General features: G+C 35.8%; 2 protein-coding genes across 3 annotated transcripts in view; one reads left to right on the top strand and one right to left on the bottom strand.

Annotated features, from left to right (window-relative positions):
- Positions 1-2,939, bottom strand: part of LOC117108826 (casein kinase I-like) — a 58,223-nt gene extending 55,284 nt beyond the window's left edge. The window contains exon 1 of one of the 2 annotated variants that reach the window (XM_033250980.1): positions 2,800-2,939. The gene's annotated coding sequence lies outside the window, so the exon portion shown is untranslated. The remainder of the gene's footprint in view (positions 1-2,799) is intronic. The other variant, XM_033250989.1, reaches the window with a different exon arrangement.
- A 1,602-nt stretch (positions 2,940-4,541) lies between these two features.
- LOC117108548 (centrosomal protein of 120 kDa-like) overlaps positions 4,542-17,761 on the top strand; it is a gene marked incomplete in the record, with an annotated part of 55,130 nt that continues 41,910 nt past the window's right edge. The window contains 4 exon segments of the mRNA XM_033250595.1: positions 4,542-4,950; positions 12,064-12,356; positions 15,069-15,219; positions 17,101-17,255. Coding sequence (XP_033106486.1) covers positions 4,905-4,950; positions 12,064-12,356; positions 15,069-15,219; positions 17,101-17,255 — 645 coding nt within the window.

Here is a 17,761-nt window from a genome sequence, read left to right as displayed (position 1 = left end):
AAGAACTGTAGCTAAAAATAAGATTAGGCTATGGGAAAAGTTCTCGGGGCTTCCTGACTGGGAATTTTTCGCGTGAACGTTCTCAGACTGACTAGAAAGATATATAATAAAGTTTTATAAACACTAATATACTATACAATTAATGTTTCCATGATGAAATACAACAATCCTGCACTGTACACACTCTGTCCGTAGCGTGTTTACACAGGAGAAGAATTGTACTTTATTATACAATAGCAGCGCATTATTTACTTTTACTATATTTCTGTTTGCTGACAATGGTGTAAATAGGAAAAAACTAGCTAACATATTTTGAAGTTAAAACCGTGGACGGTGTTTGTTTGTTTGTTTTTTTTTACAACCCATAGCATATGGTAGTATTGGTCCGTGTTCTAATTCTAATCCTTTGCTGTATAGGCACTGTTATCGTCAAAACCAATGAGCCGTGTCTGGGCCGTTACTATCGTCATGCTTAGGTGCTCAGTCAACAGTCATTGGTCAGTTTGTAAACAGGATTACCGAAAACAGCGTGTGGTTGCATAAACGAACTTGCAGTAACATCGTTTACCCGGTTACCGCGGGTAACGATCACGAAACCGTGGTACACGAACTACAATAAAATTGGCACCATCCCTAAGAATTCTAAACATTCGACTTGCAAACTACTTTCTTTACAGGTGGATAACTATTTACTTTCAATATTTCATAAAAACAAAAATTACGATTTTGTTTATATGTTTACTTTCAGAGTTATGGTCCCAGAAAGATGGGGAAATTATAGTGATTTTGGCCACGGACAAGGTAAACAAATAGCGCCCTTTATCGGTGGCTGTAGAGAATGTCATATATTAAGTGTTAATTAATTGTATAATTAATGCAATCAGAATACAAATAAATACATTTATGGAATCTTTATTTAAATTATAATGTGAATAAACTAATTTCATTGACGAAATATAGTTTGACTTGAATAAAATGAGATGTTGCTTCACGATTTCATATGCAAATTAGCAGCACGTGACACGACGGTCCTTGTGTGCAGTGCGTTGAAGATATGGAAAGAAGTAGTACGGAGTTCGTGTAGGCCAGGACGATCGTTTTTTGAAGCCTGAACAAAATATACTCTTCTTTCATATACAGTATAACAATTACACCCTAACAATAAATAAGGCCACTGTAACATCAATCTGTACCATGGAGTGTAACTGGCATTAAAACACCTAAATTACTGTTTTCCCAAGCTTGTATTTAATTTACTTTGTTATGTTATGTTTAAGTTATGTACAATACAGTGTTGTAACTGTAATCTTGAAAGATGCCTATGCTATCTTGAAAAGAAGCAAATGGGCTTTTTTTTAGATGGGCTTCTTTTTGAGGCTAATTTTGCAAACTAAAAAGTGGGGGGGGGGCCCCTTCAATTCGAGATGGGCTTTATCTCGAGATTAAGCCAAGTGGGCTTCAATTCAACGTTTAACAGTTTAACAATTACATTTTTATTTATACTTTATTTTATCAATTTGACTTTATTAAAGATGATTTCCCTGTACAGTACCCCACAACCCGTGGCCAACGTTGCACTGTGATAGCCAATTCACGCATTCATGACACTACTCGGCGTTCCATACAATAAAACTCTTATTTGGGCATTGAATATCTTGCGGCCTAACTGGTGTGTGGCCGAACCAGACGTCATTCAACAAAAAATATGTTTTGGTGTTAAACACATCGCATTGTTGTCCATAATATTGCATGATGTGTTTAACAATTACATTTTTATTTATACTTTATTTTATCAATTTGATAACACAACCAGACCATGGACCAATGATGTGTTTAACAATTACATTTTTATTTATACTTTATTTTATCAATTTGACTTTATTAAAGATGATTTTCCTGTACAGTACCCCACAACCCGCGGCCAACGTTGCACTGTGATATCCAATTCACGCATTCATGACACTACTCGGCATTCCATACAATAAAACTCTTATTTGGGCATTGAATATCTTGCGGCCTAACTGGTGCGTGGCCGAACCAGACGTCATTCAACAAAACATATGTTTTGGTGTTAAACACATCGCATTGTTGTCCATAATATTGCATGATGGGATAAAATATTTTGAGGGAATTTTAGGATAATTTATCGGAGAAATTGTAAGTGCTGCAGAAACACGGCCTTATAGACTAGCCTAGTAGGCTTAGCACCACATAGGCCCTAGGTTATTAAACCTAACTAGGCCTAGTTTAGCCTTCTCCTACTAACCAGCTAACATTAGACTTAGGCCTTCCTATACAGTAATTACTTTACCCAGCCTAGGCCTATATCAGTCAGGCATCAGTAGTAGTAAGTAGTATTAGGCCTAGCCTAGGTCTACAGTATTTTGTTTTCCCCTTCCTGTTTCTTCTACTAGTAGTTTGTAATTCCAGAAATCCCCCTGGTAATTATGTTTTGATCCAAGCAAAAGCCTGATCACTTGTGTCACATCTACGTCTACGAACAAGTTAATAAGATAAAACGTAGAAGTGGAACACCTGACACAGGAAAAACACAACCAGACCATGGACCAAGTTAATGCTGGGTATGGCTGCTGTATTTTTATAGAGAGCACACAATTATTCTTTGTGCAAGCATGGATGATTGAACGATAGAACCGCAAATGCTTGTCTATTTCAACATTTTCAACATCATAATTCTGAAAAAGTATTAATGAATACAGGCCTATACATAAATATATCATTCTTCACAATAGTTATTTTCTTAATCAGAAAAAATTTCAATTTATATCAGAGACCTACCTTATTTACCGATGAAATACAAAGCTCTTTTTTACTACTCATACTCAGTGCGATAGGGCGAGATGAGGTCACTGAGACCGCATTCGATCTGTCCCCATAAAACTACGCATGTCAAATGGACTTCCTGTTGCCAAGGGGTTTAAGGAGTAAACAACAACAATTCCAAGATAAACTTTAAAAAATTAGATTGAAAAATAGTTGACACAACACAATTAAACCTATATAAACAAATATATATAACAACAAACGCGAAAACTTACAAAAATTCTTACCAAACATCCAGATTTTTCTATAGTCAGCAGATATGACGTTACTTCCGCCTTATCTTTGAGAAAAATACGCTTACATATGGAAGGCAATAGCCGCCAAAATACAAAGTAAAGCGCACTGATCTACAATATGGCTGGATAAAAGTACTTATTGGCTGGTTTTAGTGAAGCGATTGTAGCCCAAAACGTCACAAGTACGTTATCACAAAGCAAGCTTTGGAACCGGCATGACGATCACTAAAAACGCGACATCGCTTAATACGCTTTTGTAAACTGCACCAAATATGACTCGCACGTGTTGAGTGTTTCAGTTTTATTTTTTATTTAACTATTTCAACAGTGGCATACACTATACATTGGTGGGTCCAAACTTAATAATAAATTATATAACAATAAAGAGTGAACCAAAAGGAAAATTGGTATCCAAAAGGCAAACAGAAACATCAAACATAGGGAATTTAACAATAGAAGGATTTAGCGATGGGCGTCACTTGACCTAACTTGCCAGTGGGTGTTGGAGATAACAGTCCACTGACATAGCGGTGTGTTACAGATTTCTATCGCGGCCGTCCTTTGTTTATTGCTGTAAAGATGATCATAATTCCCAGTAAACTATACCAAATTGATTGGAAATTAAACTTAAGTATTTTTCCTTAATGTTTTGCTAATGTTGTAAAGGATACTTGAGATTTTTCGACAAATTTTAGGCCTAGGCCCCTGCAAATCGAACTACGGCATGGTTAGTCATGAGGGTCTTCGACCCGCGAACTACGCTGCAAATACGTTAGAGCCATCCTAGCTTTTATAAAACATATTTAGTGGACTCAGAGAGCCCAATAACATATGATTCGACACCAAATTTACTATTTTTAATTGAGGAGAAGTGGAATTACACCAATATTTTCGATTTTTACATTTATTGTGGCTGCCATAATGAATTTCAAAATGGCTGCCATCCTAGCTTTTTGAAACTATGTTTGAAACTATGACTAAGAGAGCTGAGAGAGACCAATAACATATTATTAAACACCAAATTTACCATTTTTCATAGAGAAGTGAAGTGGAATAATCCTGAAATATTTGTTTTTTGACAATTTTTATCTCAACCATCTTGGATTTCAAAATGGCTGCCATTCTAGGTTTTTGAAAGACGTCGCATTGGATTCAGCGACCCCAATAACATATACTTAGACGTAGACACCATAATGTTATGACCACAATATCTGAATTTTGACGGTCATTTTAAAAGTGGAAACCAAAAAATGTGTTCCGCCCTTTTTCCTTCTCAATATTTTATTTATACCATAGTGAATCAATAGAGAAAGCTTGGTCCCCGAAAAAATAGTCACGGGGGGGGGGCATGATTTTTACGATAGGCCTACTATGAATTCCCCCTACTATAATAAAGATAATATAGGCCTAAATCTATTTTGTTTCTTAAGGTAGGTGCGTTCCATACATGGTCCAGTACAAACTGCTGCTACGCCGCCGCCCGCCGTCGATCAAAGCAGTATATGGCGGACAAGTTTGAAAGTGTTTATGTCGTACAGTGGTCTTACCTACTACTTCTAGGCCTAGCCTATCCTTTCTGTTGGTATATTTTTTATAACTTCCTGTTCTGTTATTTCTGTAAGGAGAATATGATGTGTTCCATACCATATGTGTTCCATACTGCATAGGCCTAGTATTCATTTGTCAAGAATTATGCGGATTAAAGTTATCCGAATAGACCTACCCTCTTAGGCTATCCGACTGGTGGAAGCAAGGACCCGCTCGGAGAGAGAGCATATCAAGGCCTACCTTAATGATATAGCATAGGCAACGATATTTGAAGTCATGACAGTTAATGAACGGTATTTAGTGGTAGTTTCAATGATGGAAGGTAAGTAAATTAGGCCTTTGGCCTCTCTGGCGTAGGAGACCTACTCTAGGCTAGGCCTAGCCTAAGTTAGGGCAGGGAGTTGTTGTTATAGGCTAGCACTCTAGGCCTAGGTAGCCTCGGCCCATAACCGACTTGGCCCATAACCGACTTGGCCCTTAGTTAGGCCTACACCAACTCGGCCCTTGTCAACTCTGCCCTTAGCTGACTCGGCCCACAACCAACTTGGCCCATACACCAACTCGGCCCTTGTCAACTTGCCCCTTATCCAACTGGGATCATACACCAACTCTGCTCTTGTCAACTCAGCCCTTAACCGAGTCGCCCCTTATCCAACTCGGCCTTTAACCAACTTGGCCCATGAACCGAATCACTTTTGGAATATTTTAATGGGAAAGCCTTTTAATGATGTATTAAATCTTAATACCGTAATTATATTATATTAATTTGTCGTCACACATGAATGTATTAATGTTTTGTGTTTTTTAACCACAAAGAAATGAGATACACGAACATGCAGTACGTAGTGTAGGCATGTTAATTTATATATGTTTTAATTTAAATGTAATATTGTAGCCTATTGTAGCCTTATTCCGTACAAAGATGTTGTGTCTGCTTGATCATCAAGAATACTGTGCTGGAGCCTGTTTGGAATTGTGGGAAGTTTCTTTCCGATTTTATACTTAAGTTAACAGGCAACTAGCATCGGAGTTTAGTGCATTTTCCGGCTTATTAAATAGGCCTATAAAAAAAGTCCAAAACGGCTATTAACATTCTTTATAAATAATATTAAAACTATATATTTATCGAAGTATTGAATCACAATGACGAGTATATGTTTCCTTTTATTTGTGTAAATTTTATAAAAACCAGAATATGTTGTTGCATCAAAAATGGTAACAAACAAGAAAATACAAACTTTGTGTCTGCTTTACCTCGAAGACTATTGTTTTGTGAGAATCTCGGTATTTGTGGATGTCTTTCCACAAATTATACAAGTTTAATATATGTTTGTGATTTTTATTTTGCTAGATTTTTATACCTGTCTGTTAGTAGCAATGATTCACTGTTGGTTTGGAATAAAGAAATAAATAGAATAGCCCGGTGAGTGATTTTGTCGGGCTTATGAATATAAAAGAAGCCTGATAAAAGGCCATTAAAATGTACTGTTATAATTAAACATAATAATAATTTTATATGGAAAGTATGAAATACTATATATTTCCTTTATTTTCATTCATCATATCATTTAATATGAATTTACTTGTACAGAATTAGAAACATGATCAGAACTTTTACGGTAAACAATAAAACAAACCATGATCAGAACTTTTACGGTAAACAATAAAACAAACGTATGACAACTATTGATACGTATTTCATAAATCTGCATTTTATTTAAACATTTATAAACATGATTAAAATACATATCGTAATTAAATGGTAACGCAACAAACGGTTAAAAGGGCATGTCTCAAAACAGTCGACTGGTCAGTAACATTTGCGTTGTTTCTTGTGTAAAAAAAAGAAAAATAAATAACACAAAGTGATACTGTACTGTAATATTTAATAATAAACTTCAAGAGTAGGTCTACCATGGGAATTTATTTGTAACGTTTCTTTCCACAAATTATACAGTACTCTATAGAGTTACCGTATCTAGAAATAGGCCTAGGTTCATGGGCAAAATCAGTTGGGCCAAATTGGTGTATGGGCCAAGTTGCTTCAGGACCGAGTTGACATAGGGCTGAGTAGGCTAAGGGCCGAGATGACAAGGGCCGAGTTGGTGTATGGGCCAAGTTGGTTATGGGCCGAGTCGGTTAAGGGGGCGAGTTGACATGGGGCGAGTTGGTGTGTGGGCCGAGTCGGACAAGGGCCGAGTTGGACAAGGGCCAAGTTGTTCATAGGCTGAGCGGGTGAAGGGCCGAGTCGGTTTGGTCCGAGTCGGTTAAGGGCCGAGTTGACTTGAAGCTGCCTAAGGGCCTAGGCCCTAGGCCTACCGTATTAAAATTTCTCTGTAACAATAGCAATCATAAAAAATACTCAAATAATAATCATGCTGAAAAAAATACCATAAGATATAATGTATAGTAGTCAAGCATTGTAAAAAAACAAAATAAATAAAATCAATACTAAGTCTAAAACACGCACACAAAAAAAACTAATTTAAAAATACAAAACCGTTTAAAAATTACTTTCCGAACACTTATAAACCACTATTGATGAATTTCTTCATTTAATGCATGCTCGGTAAAGGTAATTATGTATTCTAACCTGTAAGTTTGGCGTTCATGATATAGAATATGATTACGATCTAAATACTACAATGTTTGCAAAATGTTTTATTACAGTAAAAATATCATTCATGAAACTTGTGTATGAGTTAATGTACGCTGTGTACGAGTTAACCAAATATGTGTACGGGTACGCCAAAATTTGGGTACTGGTTGTGGCTACGGGTTGGCATGGGTATGGGTTGACTTATATTCAGTCATACTAGGCCAAGGCAGATTAGGTAGATTTCAGCCGCTGACAACATCGGCCGCCAGCGATCGAGTGCAAAAAAGTGTGGAGCGCCGATATTGCTGTCTTTGCTAGCTTTCAATCAATGAGTGCTGGCTGTGTTCAGTGTTTTATGCCAATTAAGTTCATTTATTGTGTGATTTTTTTTTTTTTTTTTTTTTTTTTTAGGTTTTCAGTATTGAACGGAATAACGTTTGAATCAACAAACATTAACTGTATGAATATACAATAAACGTCAGGTGGAAAATAACAAAGATTACATGTTTTTTGGGGGTTTTTTTTAGAATTAATTGTGCCATAATTTTCGTATCCTGCTTTACTTTATAACATTTATGAGTATTAATATATAATAAAAGTGATAGAAAAGAACAAAGATAACGGTTTTTTAGCATTAAGTGTACCATATTTTGTATCTTACTTTACTTTTATAAGGTTTATGAGAATTTATCACAAATAATAAAGTACAGGCCTATTAATGTCATTTGTGATATTGATTTTAATAACCATTAATTAGTAACTGTAATTTTAGGGTTGGGTTTTATGGTTTGTATAATGTACAGTACATGATTAAAATATGAACGAATAGATACTGTAGGTAAATAGATGAAGAGCTATGCTCGAAAAACATATTTTCAATAATGGAAATTTAAGGATAGTACTTTACCCTTTAGCGTTATTATGTATTTGTTTATTCATTGCCTTTGCAGCCACTTTCTTTTTATAGGTAGATAGGTAAATTTATCAAGAATATTTGAAATCAAACACTAATTCCTTTATAATCGACCATAACTGAAGAAAAGGGTTTATCATTTTCTAGAGGAAAAAATCTAGGCCTACTGTAGGCCAGTCCAGCCGAATTCCAAGGCTTTTGGAATTCCAAGGCATTTGCAACCTTATTTACCTAGGCCTAGATTACCTACCTTAATTAAAACAAAAGAAAAAAAAATGTAGGACCTAGGCTAGGCCTAGTCAATGTATATAAATAAAACAAGATGGAGACGACATTTTACGAATCAATGATAATGTGCTAATACTTTTCGGCCGCGGGCTAGCCAATGTAGTACAAAGTAGTACACCTAGTACTATGCCAAGTAGTAGTCCTAGAGAGAGGATTAGTTTATCCTTGCCTTAATTTTTCCTTACTAGGAATTACTCCGTCAAAATGTGTTTACTCCATCAGAGGTCCAAAAGATCTCTTACTGGGAATCCCTTTTCTTGAACACGCAGAAGTTCTGTATGAAAACACCGCGGTTACCAGAAAGTCAGTCCTGGAAGCGAAATAGCGTTACATAAATGACGTCACGAAGTAATGGTGACGTATGCCTCAAACTCTCCCCTCCCCGCCCTAAAAAAAATTGGCGGGGCTTAGGATCCAAATTATTAACTATATAAAAGCGATTTATTAATATTTGCGTTAAAGGTAAAAAAAATAAAAACACCCAGACTCGATTCTATAAATATTTCTTTATTCATTTCAACATATATAGAAGCAGACATCAAGGAAAAAAAATTTCGCGGGCCATCTGTACAGGTGAATAATAAATAACATTCTGTCCTGAAAATAAATTATACTGTACATGAAAGCAATACATTGTGCGCCAGACAAATAACACTTTGAATTAAGAAGTTTAACAAAGGCTTAAAATAGGCCGGCTACACCACGACAGAACGACCCCAATAATAGCTGTTGAGAAATAATGCCCATATGGCGTGCCATACAAATTCCGCACAGCCGAAGTTGTCGGCGGCCGAAATAGTCATATCCCTGCCTAGGCTAGGCCTAATTACCGTCATCAAGCGTTGTTACAGTATTTAGTACAGGGCATAGGCTAGGGCCTATTTGTTTATTTATTTTATTTCAACAATATTTTACGAGGGTGGTCTATGTGTACAGTAATGCACTTTTCAGTTGTAGTCCTGCCTTACTTACTACAGGTCAGTCTGTAGTAGAAACAGATTTCCTTGCCTTGGCTCACTACTGGTGTATTTTTTGACGCAAACTAAGTCAAATACACGGTTCACAAATTTTCACCTCGTTCCCCTTCGTTTTGTGGTCTAGGTTCAAATTTTATTATGTAATTTATACCGTGATCTATAAAAAATGAAACCATGATGGAGTACCAGTAGGCGGTTTTTTAATTACCAAAGCACACATCAGTTGCTGAATGCCCAGGCCTAGTTTAGGCGAGACCCAGGCTTAGCGGAGTCTTAGCCGAGGATGTAATTTACAAAACGGTTATGTGCATGTGAAAGTCCTGGCTACCTCCCGGCAATGCGGAGCATCGTTTTAACATACATCCCCGGCTAAGTCCCGCCACCTACTGCTGGGATATATTTCGTAGTCCCGGTAAAATTCCCCGCTAATAAAGGATTGGATGATGGGGATGATAAGGCCTACTATAGCAAGCATACAGAGCGAGACAAAAACAATTTGAAGGCCCATCGGTCTAGCTACACTCATGGGTCAGTTTCCTTCGCCATCTTGGCGAACTTTTTAAAATTCTTTTTCGCCAAATTTAAAATGATTTAGCCAAATTTAAAAACTAATAAAATTCACAAAAACAGTTCTGTAAACGAGTTTCTTGCTTATTTATGTCTTACTGATTTGTAACCAGTTGTAAAGGTGGTAAGAACAGTATTAATGATTGAATTAACCACAAATGATATGTGGGACCGGCAGCTACCGGCCTGCAATAGTGCTACCTCTAGGCCCTAATCTAATCAATTAATTACAAGTGGGAGTACACTAGGCCCAGTGTGCCTCACTTTTTGATGCATTACAAGCGAATGGTGCTTCAAATACTGTACCATACAGTACAGTTACAGGCCCTACCTGTTGTTTTTCTCTAGGGGCCTACAGCAGAGCATATGTAAATATCTATAAAATTTATGCTTTTATATTGTTTTAATATGGATTTTCCGTCTTGCGTATTTTTTGTCTAAACAAACACATTCTTCGTCGTCACGATGACTCTTGCTGAGGGTTGAAGGCCATGCCCCTGAAACTCCAATTGGTTAATTTTTCTCCAGGGGTGCGGTAGTGGCATGCAAAAACATGTGCTTCAAGTGGGATGACATCAGATTTAAAACATTACCATAGTAGTTGCCTGTAACATAATCAATGTTTTGTACTGTAATATTTATTTTAAAACACAGTCAAACCAAAAACTATTTTTTATTCGAATAATAAGCAAGTATGTTTACATCAAATTGTGCTTGGTTTATTCTTGAAGGCAGTTCAACAACAGGACGCACATCTCCGCTTGCAAACATAGTGCGAATGTAGAGTCCTTTGATCTTTACTGTGGCATTGACAACCTGATACTAGTTGCGAGTACAGCCGTTGATTATTAGACTATGCGTGTCCTACGTTTTATGGCTATTTTATTAAATTTGGGAACTTCAAAATGTCTGTTACATTTGATTTTTTTTACCACAAGCTTGTTAAGTGTATCTATAAATGGATTCCATAGAGAAAATTTCTTTAAGCAAACCAATGTACTCACTGTTATTTGTTGATGACAGTTTAATGAAAATTGACCAATATAATGAAAATTTATAGCAAATGATGAAAATTTATGATTTTTATAAAAATTCATGTTTTTATAATATATTTACATTTAAGCTGTCATTTTGACAATGTTGGACTAAGGTGCACAAAACAAACATCTTGAGTAGATACTGAAATTTTATTTATTTATTCTGCGAAGTAAGTCTCATGAATCACCGGACAACACCTCATCGGTAAAATTAATGTTGAAATAACGTAAGGAATATAATTTCAGTCTAGGTGCAAAAAAAATCCTTAGGCTTTTGTAATCACCGCATGACGCAAGATTATCATGGCAACTGACACGTTTCGTCACACGTTGACGGTTAATTTTGGTTTGGTTACGGGTTTTGTGGTGATCATGGGACGTTAAACTCAGCACAGCGTTTAGGGGCGTGCAACGCGTAGAATGTCGATGCTAGAGTTATAACCTTTGATGTCCCGAGACGTGCGTCCTTTTGTTGAATTGCTTTGGTTTATTATCGATGAAACAGTTCTACAAATATAGTCATTTTTTTAGGATGTCCTTTTAGCATAGCATGAGTTACTATTTTTCTGAGCTGTCCCATACTTTCTCAAGTTGACATATTATTTTTTTAATACTGTGGTGATATAGCCTTATTGGTATAAGATCTTGGGGTTTAATCCTGATTTTTATATTTAAATCCTTTTATTTACTGTTTCTTGTCACTTATTTTGTTTTTTTGTCTTGCGTGTTCTATTTATAAGGTCAACAACCTAGGTTTTTTATGTTTTCCTTTGAAATAAAGTAATTTTATATATAAAAAAATACAAAAAAATGAAAATTCAAATCAAATGAATTTAAGAGCTAGAGCTTGAAGAGTGTACAACAGATGCGCAAAAGTTTAGCATGAGTTACCGTGGGGTCGGAAAGGTATGCAAGGCTTCCTACCTATACCTTCTAAATATAGTAAGAAGGATGACTTCTCCTAAATATGGATGTTTCAAAGCAGGGGTTTTACTGTAATGAGTATAAATTCTGATAAGAGTAAAACAAAATTTTCATTTGTCATTTTCTACAGGTCGGCATTTTCCAAAGAGAAATCAACACCAACTTTTTATAGAAACCAAGTTTGATGGTGAGACTCTCAGTACCGACCCAGTTCATCATTCCGAATCTCCAGAATTCAATACAGAGCTTGCATGGGAACTTGACAAGAAAGAACTGCATCAGCATAGACTTCAAAGAACCCCAATTAAATTGCAGTGTTATGCAGTGAATGTAGCAATGAAAACTAGAGAAATTATTGGATACATCATGCTTGATTTGAGAACAGCTTCTCAATCTGTCAGCTCTCCTGCTAATGTTCCTGTGGTAGGTTGATATTAACGACCAAATTAATGAGCATGTGAAATAACTTAATAATTGATGGATTCAGTGAATCACACGATTCAAACCAAGACACAATGAAACAAAAGTAAATATAAGCATACATCATAAATTACCAGTACAAGCCTTTTTGTACCATTCTCTTATGGCATACTATGCTCTCTGAGAGACCCTTGTTGCTTCCATTCAAAATGAAGTTGTAGTCTTCATCCAATAGTGTACCAGATCAAATAAGGCTTTACAGGGTAGCTATCTACACCTACTCTACTTACCTGCAACAGCTGATTTCCTGAACATTATAATTTAATATATGTACTGTCAGTGTTTAAAGCCAAGCGTAAATGCTCTGATGCTAGTAGTGTACTGGCAAGATAAGCAGGACACATTGTGTATTATTATTGTTAATCAGTTGGTATATCACATCTCAAAAAAGAGTGCAAGATTAATACAACAAAGAACAAAATATACAGTAATTATAATTATGATTAGGCTGTAAAACGTATTTGCGGAGGTAATAACGCAGTCTTGTCCTTTGCACATATGCAGTGGCATTAGGTTATTAACCCTCTGGATACCGGATTCTTTTACAGTGCAAACCCTTGAATACCGGATTCTTTTGCAGTGTAACAAGGTTTTTTGCGTTTTTTGAGTATAAGTCGTTCTTGTGGATTTTTGGGATCTTTCTGTAAATTATACAGAAAAATGTTTCAAAAACAAAGAAAGCTTATAGAATAAGCTTTCATTTGATGTATAATTTATATTTTTGGGAATTTTTTTTCATAATATAATATGATATAATATATATATAATATAATAGAAATGTCAGAAAAATGATACATATAAATCGTCAGCAAAAACCGAAAAAAAAAAATTATAGCCAAAAAATAATAAAAACAAATATAAAACATTCCTATTCCACACAGTTATATAATTTATTTACCCAACCATCCATAACTATAAGCGCGATTTTTCCATTCAAAAGCGTCGACTACCCTCACATTTTTAGGCCTAGGCTCATTTTCATCAAGAACATCTCCGCCGTCAGAACTGCTTGAAGCCCCACCGTCATCATCGCTAACAGGCACGTCTAAGTCTCGCACATCTAAAAATTCACCTTCATCACTGTCTGAATCAAAAATCAGGTCAATTGCTTGCTCAGCTGTGTACACATCTTGTGCGGCCATTTTGAAAAATTTTTGAAATTAATAACGATTTCAAATTGATATTTCTAAAAATTTTTATATAAACGTATGTGAGTTCTTCACAGATTTCAAAAGACAAAAGCTTCACGCATGCGTGTTTAAAATTTCTGACGTATTGGAGCTAAAATAAAAACAGAAGAGCGATTTGAAAACCACCTATTTTTTAGTCACGAAATTTCGATTGCAGTCGAAAATGGGAATTCTCGGTTTGAGGTCAATTTCGACTACAGTCGAAGACGGTATCTAGAGGGTTAAGGTGTCATTATATTTTTCTGGCAACCTTTCAAAATGCTACTACTAGCAAGCTTGGAAAATTTTTTTTTATGCCTCTGACCAGGAAAATTATCTTGATCCTCCAGGACCAAATGTTATCTACAGTATTATAGGAAACAGTAGTACATTTAGTGGGTTGGAGCAAGCAAAAATATTATATGTATGCATTTTTGTGATGTGCAAAAAAAAAAAAAATTTTTTTTCTAAAATGCCTCTGGGTTAAAAGTCAATTCCTCCGACCACTGGTCGCACACTTTTTCCAGCCCTGGCTACTAGTACCAAACAGTTGGGCCAATTCCATACATAGGGTGCTCAACGCTTGGGGTGACCCCACAGATAGGGGTCATTAGGATCAAAGTCCCGAAAATCTTATTAACAGATTATAACATAACACAGTCTTGTCCTTTGAGCTAAGCCAATGGATAAATGAGCATGCTCACTGTGTGCTGATAGATATTGATTTTGACACCAAATGTTAAATTCAAATATTTAAAAAAATTATCCAATTGAGCTCAAATTTTCCAGGAATGATGGGTGCATGTTCTGTTGAACATAGTTTCTAGTGAATATTATCAACATATCATTTGGGTAGTTCGTTGGTTTGTTTTATAGCAGTGTTTTACTGACGAAACTGATTGGCTTCTTCCCCAACGGTAGACCAGTTCGGCCCCGGACACACACTGGCATTGCCACTGAACTCTTGGAAGAAAGGCGAGACTTTTTTTTATACCTTGTTTCACAAACTTATTTTTTTAGAGATCGTCAAAGGAGGGCGGAAACAACATAAAGATAAAATTTTGTTTTCTTATTCAACAAATGATTTTGCCAAAAACAAATGAAAATAAAATTTTACCGTTTAATGTAAACAGTGTAGTACTGGGATGGTTAATGCTTTAGATTTTTATAATTTGGAAGAAATATAGTACATATCTTATTTTTGAAGATTTCAAGGTAGGAGGCGGGCATAATAAAATTAATGAAAAACTTTTAATTGGGCAAAAGTAATTTTTAAAATTCAAAATCGTTAATATTGGTGGGCAGCGAGTTAGCGAAACAAGGTATAAAAAAAGTCTCGCCAAATAGAAAATATTTGAGAACAGTCTGGCAAATATGGACCAAAAATTAAAAAATGCATTGAATTCGGATAATAATGAAAAAAACAATGAACAATGGGATTTAAAGTGCTAGAAAAAATTGTTAAATTCCTTTTTTTTTTTTTTAGCCCAGCAAGTGGTATCCCCTCCTAAGTTGTAAGTACCAGCGAATGAAGCCGGAGATAAAAGTAGGGCTGTCTTTGGAGTTGGACAATAAGCAACCAGACTCCAGTTTCAAGGCTAAAAGTGCACCACCTAGGAAGGGACAAAGTATGTCAAGTATGTACCCAATTTCACTTTTGTAACAATTCTTATTTTCTAAGATGTTTGATTAATTTTAATATAATCTCAAAAGAAGATCAACTTTGCATGATTAGAGGCTATATGATATTCTAGTTTCTTTTGCTCGCCAGATTGCTTCCACTGCAGCCTAGTATACTAGTTAAAGTTGTATGCTGCGCAGCCTTTTGCACCCATCACTGTTCGAGGCAATATGAACCTGGTTTATAATATGCAGCTCACAGGCCATTTGGAGCAATTTAACGCAAAAAGAAAAAGTGATGAAAAAATAAAAGTATAATCATCTTTCAATAAAGTAAAGACAAAGATGCAACCCTTGTGCAATGCACAACATCTTTATTGGAAACAGCTTGGGGATGGTTTGAAGGTGGTGAGCATGTCATTATCGGAAATAGAATACATCACAATGTAGCTAATAATTGAGATATAACATAAATTTTTGTTATTTAACATGCAACACTGTCAGCGACCAGGTGTTGCTGAGGTGAGAGAGCTAGGCACAACTTGGATTGTATAGGCTAGGGCCTGGGCTCTGTAAACCAGCAATAGGCCTAACCTAGTATATGGATGCTAGGGCCTAGCCCCTAGCAGGCCTGCCTAGGCTAGGTAGGGGAGCTAGGTTGTTTTGTCTTCTTACCAGTCTTATTAAGGACTGATGAGATTTCTTATCACTGTAGCTTTTGGATTGTACGTCGTATAATGACTTCTCTTCCCGCCAAAAATTGATTTAAACTTCTTCTTGCTCTTCTGTCCATTCGCTCTCCTTCTCCATATTGCCGCCTAGTCTGTCTCGTGGTGGAATTCCCGGTCAGAGTGTTGGAAAAAAACCAAGCTGTCAAAAAAGAAACAAGTGCACCTGATTGGTTAATTTTTGAGCCGAATGTTTATTCGCATCGGGAAAGATTTAACAGGCAAATCATTAAAAAACCGTCAGCCAACGAGTAGAAGACTATCATCGCGGCAACCTCACACACAGAGCCTGATAGTTTTGTCGTGCGACCGTCACACGATGCAGTGAGTAACCGACTTTACAGGCAGGAATCCAGGATCATGTAAGATTACCAAGCCAGTAAAAAGCATGGTTGTCCTCGATTTCAACTAAACTACCACGTAAAGATTTATTTGTTTTTTATTCCCTTAAATTTGCGATTTATTTGTCGGGTGTTATTTTATAATTAGCGTCCCCGAAGGAGCAAACCTCCGGGAAGGCTATTGTTTTTAGCCATGTTCTTCTGTTGTTATTTGGTAAATTGTTTGTTACCACGATAACTAAAGTTTGGTAAGTCTGATTGGTTTAAAACTTGGCAGAATGCAAGATGGTATTAATAGACAGAGGCTATATCATTTTAGGTATGTTTGTGAAACAGCAAATTTACAATAAATACCATCATTATTCCCATAGAAAATGTCTTACTTATTTGAAATTATAATATGTCATGCCTCTACAAAAAAAAAAAAAAATGATTCGATTTTCAGTTAAAGTGAAACTTTTAACTGCAAATTGAAATTCGAATTGAACACAATTTGCGTTGCTGAAAGCGTTTCAGACTAGTCACGACAACAGCCGATGCAGTTTGTTGTGCTCAGCACTGACTGAAAAAAATTTTAATTTTATTTCTGAAATTTCCATTTTCAAAGGCGGCGAGTGCGCTAATTGGCCAAAAATATAATTTAAATATCATTATTGGCGGTCGGCAAGTTCGCTGAACAAGGTTTAGAAAAGTTTTGCCTAAGCCTCACAATGAATTTATAGCATCACATAGTTTCTTTCATGCTGGTATAATCATATGAATTAAGACAAATGTATTATATGATTTTTTTTTTTCATTAAAATTATATTTTAACTTTATTATTATTTAGTCCAAGAGGAAGCTGAATCTGAAACGTTTGAATCTTTGTCGATGCAAGCAATCCTGAATGAGGCTGAAAAAATCTTTCAAATAGGACCAGTTGACCGCTGCCATGAATTATTCATCATGTCTGTGACAATTGCTTTTGCCACAAACTTGACTAAGGTAATCAGTTCTCTTTGTCAGGCTGTTATAATTTGGTATAGATATATTTTTGTTTTCGTTTTTTTAACCCTCTTACCCCTTCCTGTGGCAATCCTCCTGCATGTAATTTTCTCATTCCCAAACTTTCTCAAATTATAGACTTTAATGTCAACACTGCTGAAAATGTCATTAATGGCCAATTGTCAAATGCATCACCAGGTTCTGACTCTATCCAGATATTTATTTTAAAATCTGCTTCTGAATTTATGCCCCTCCTTTAATATTTACTTTGCCTGGAAGGTTTCACATATCACTTCTATATTTAAATATGGTGACAAGTCCTCCATTTACAATTATAGACCAATTTCTCTTACCTCTCTTTGTTCTAAACTTGAAAAAATTATTTAATCATATAGCTGTTGCTATCTAATCAGTGACTTTCAACATGGCTTTTTTCTCTTCCTGGTCTTAAGTGTGTTACGCATTAACAAGCCAAATCCAAAAACTCCTAGAATTGATATTGTCTC

This window comes from Anneissia japonica, unplaced genomic scaffold, assembly GCF_011630105.1.
Source record: "Anneissia japonica isolate Jap-2015-1 unplaced genomic scaffold, ASM1163010v1 scaffold26_len2425191_cov177, whole genome shotgun sequence".
Taxonomy (NCBI): Eukaryota; Metazoa; Echinodermata; class Crinoidea; order Comatulida; family Comatulidae; genus Anneissia; species Anneissia japonica.
The sequence above is the reverse complement of the archived record's forward strand: the minus strand, read 5'-3'. Positions and strand labels throughout refer to the sequence as shown.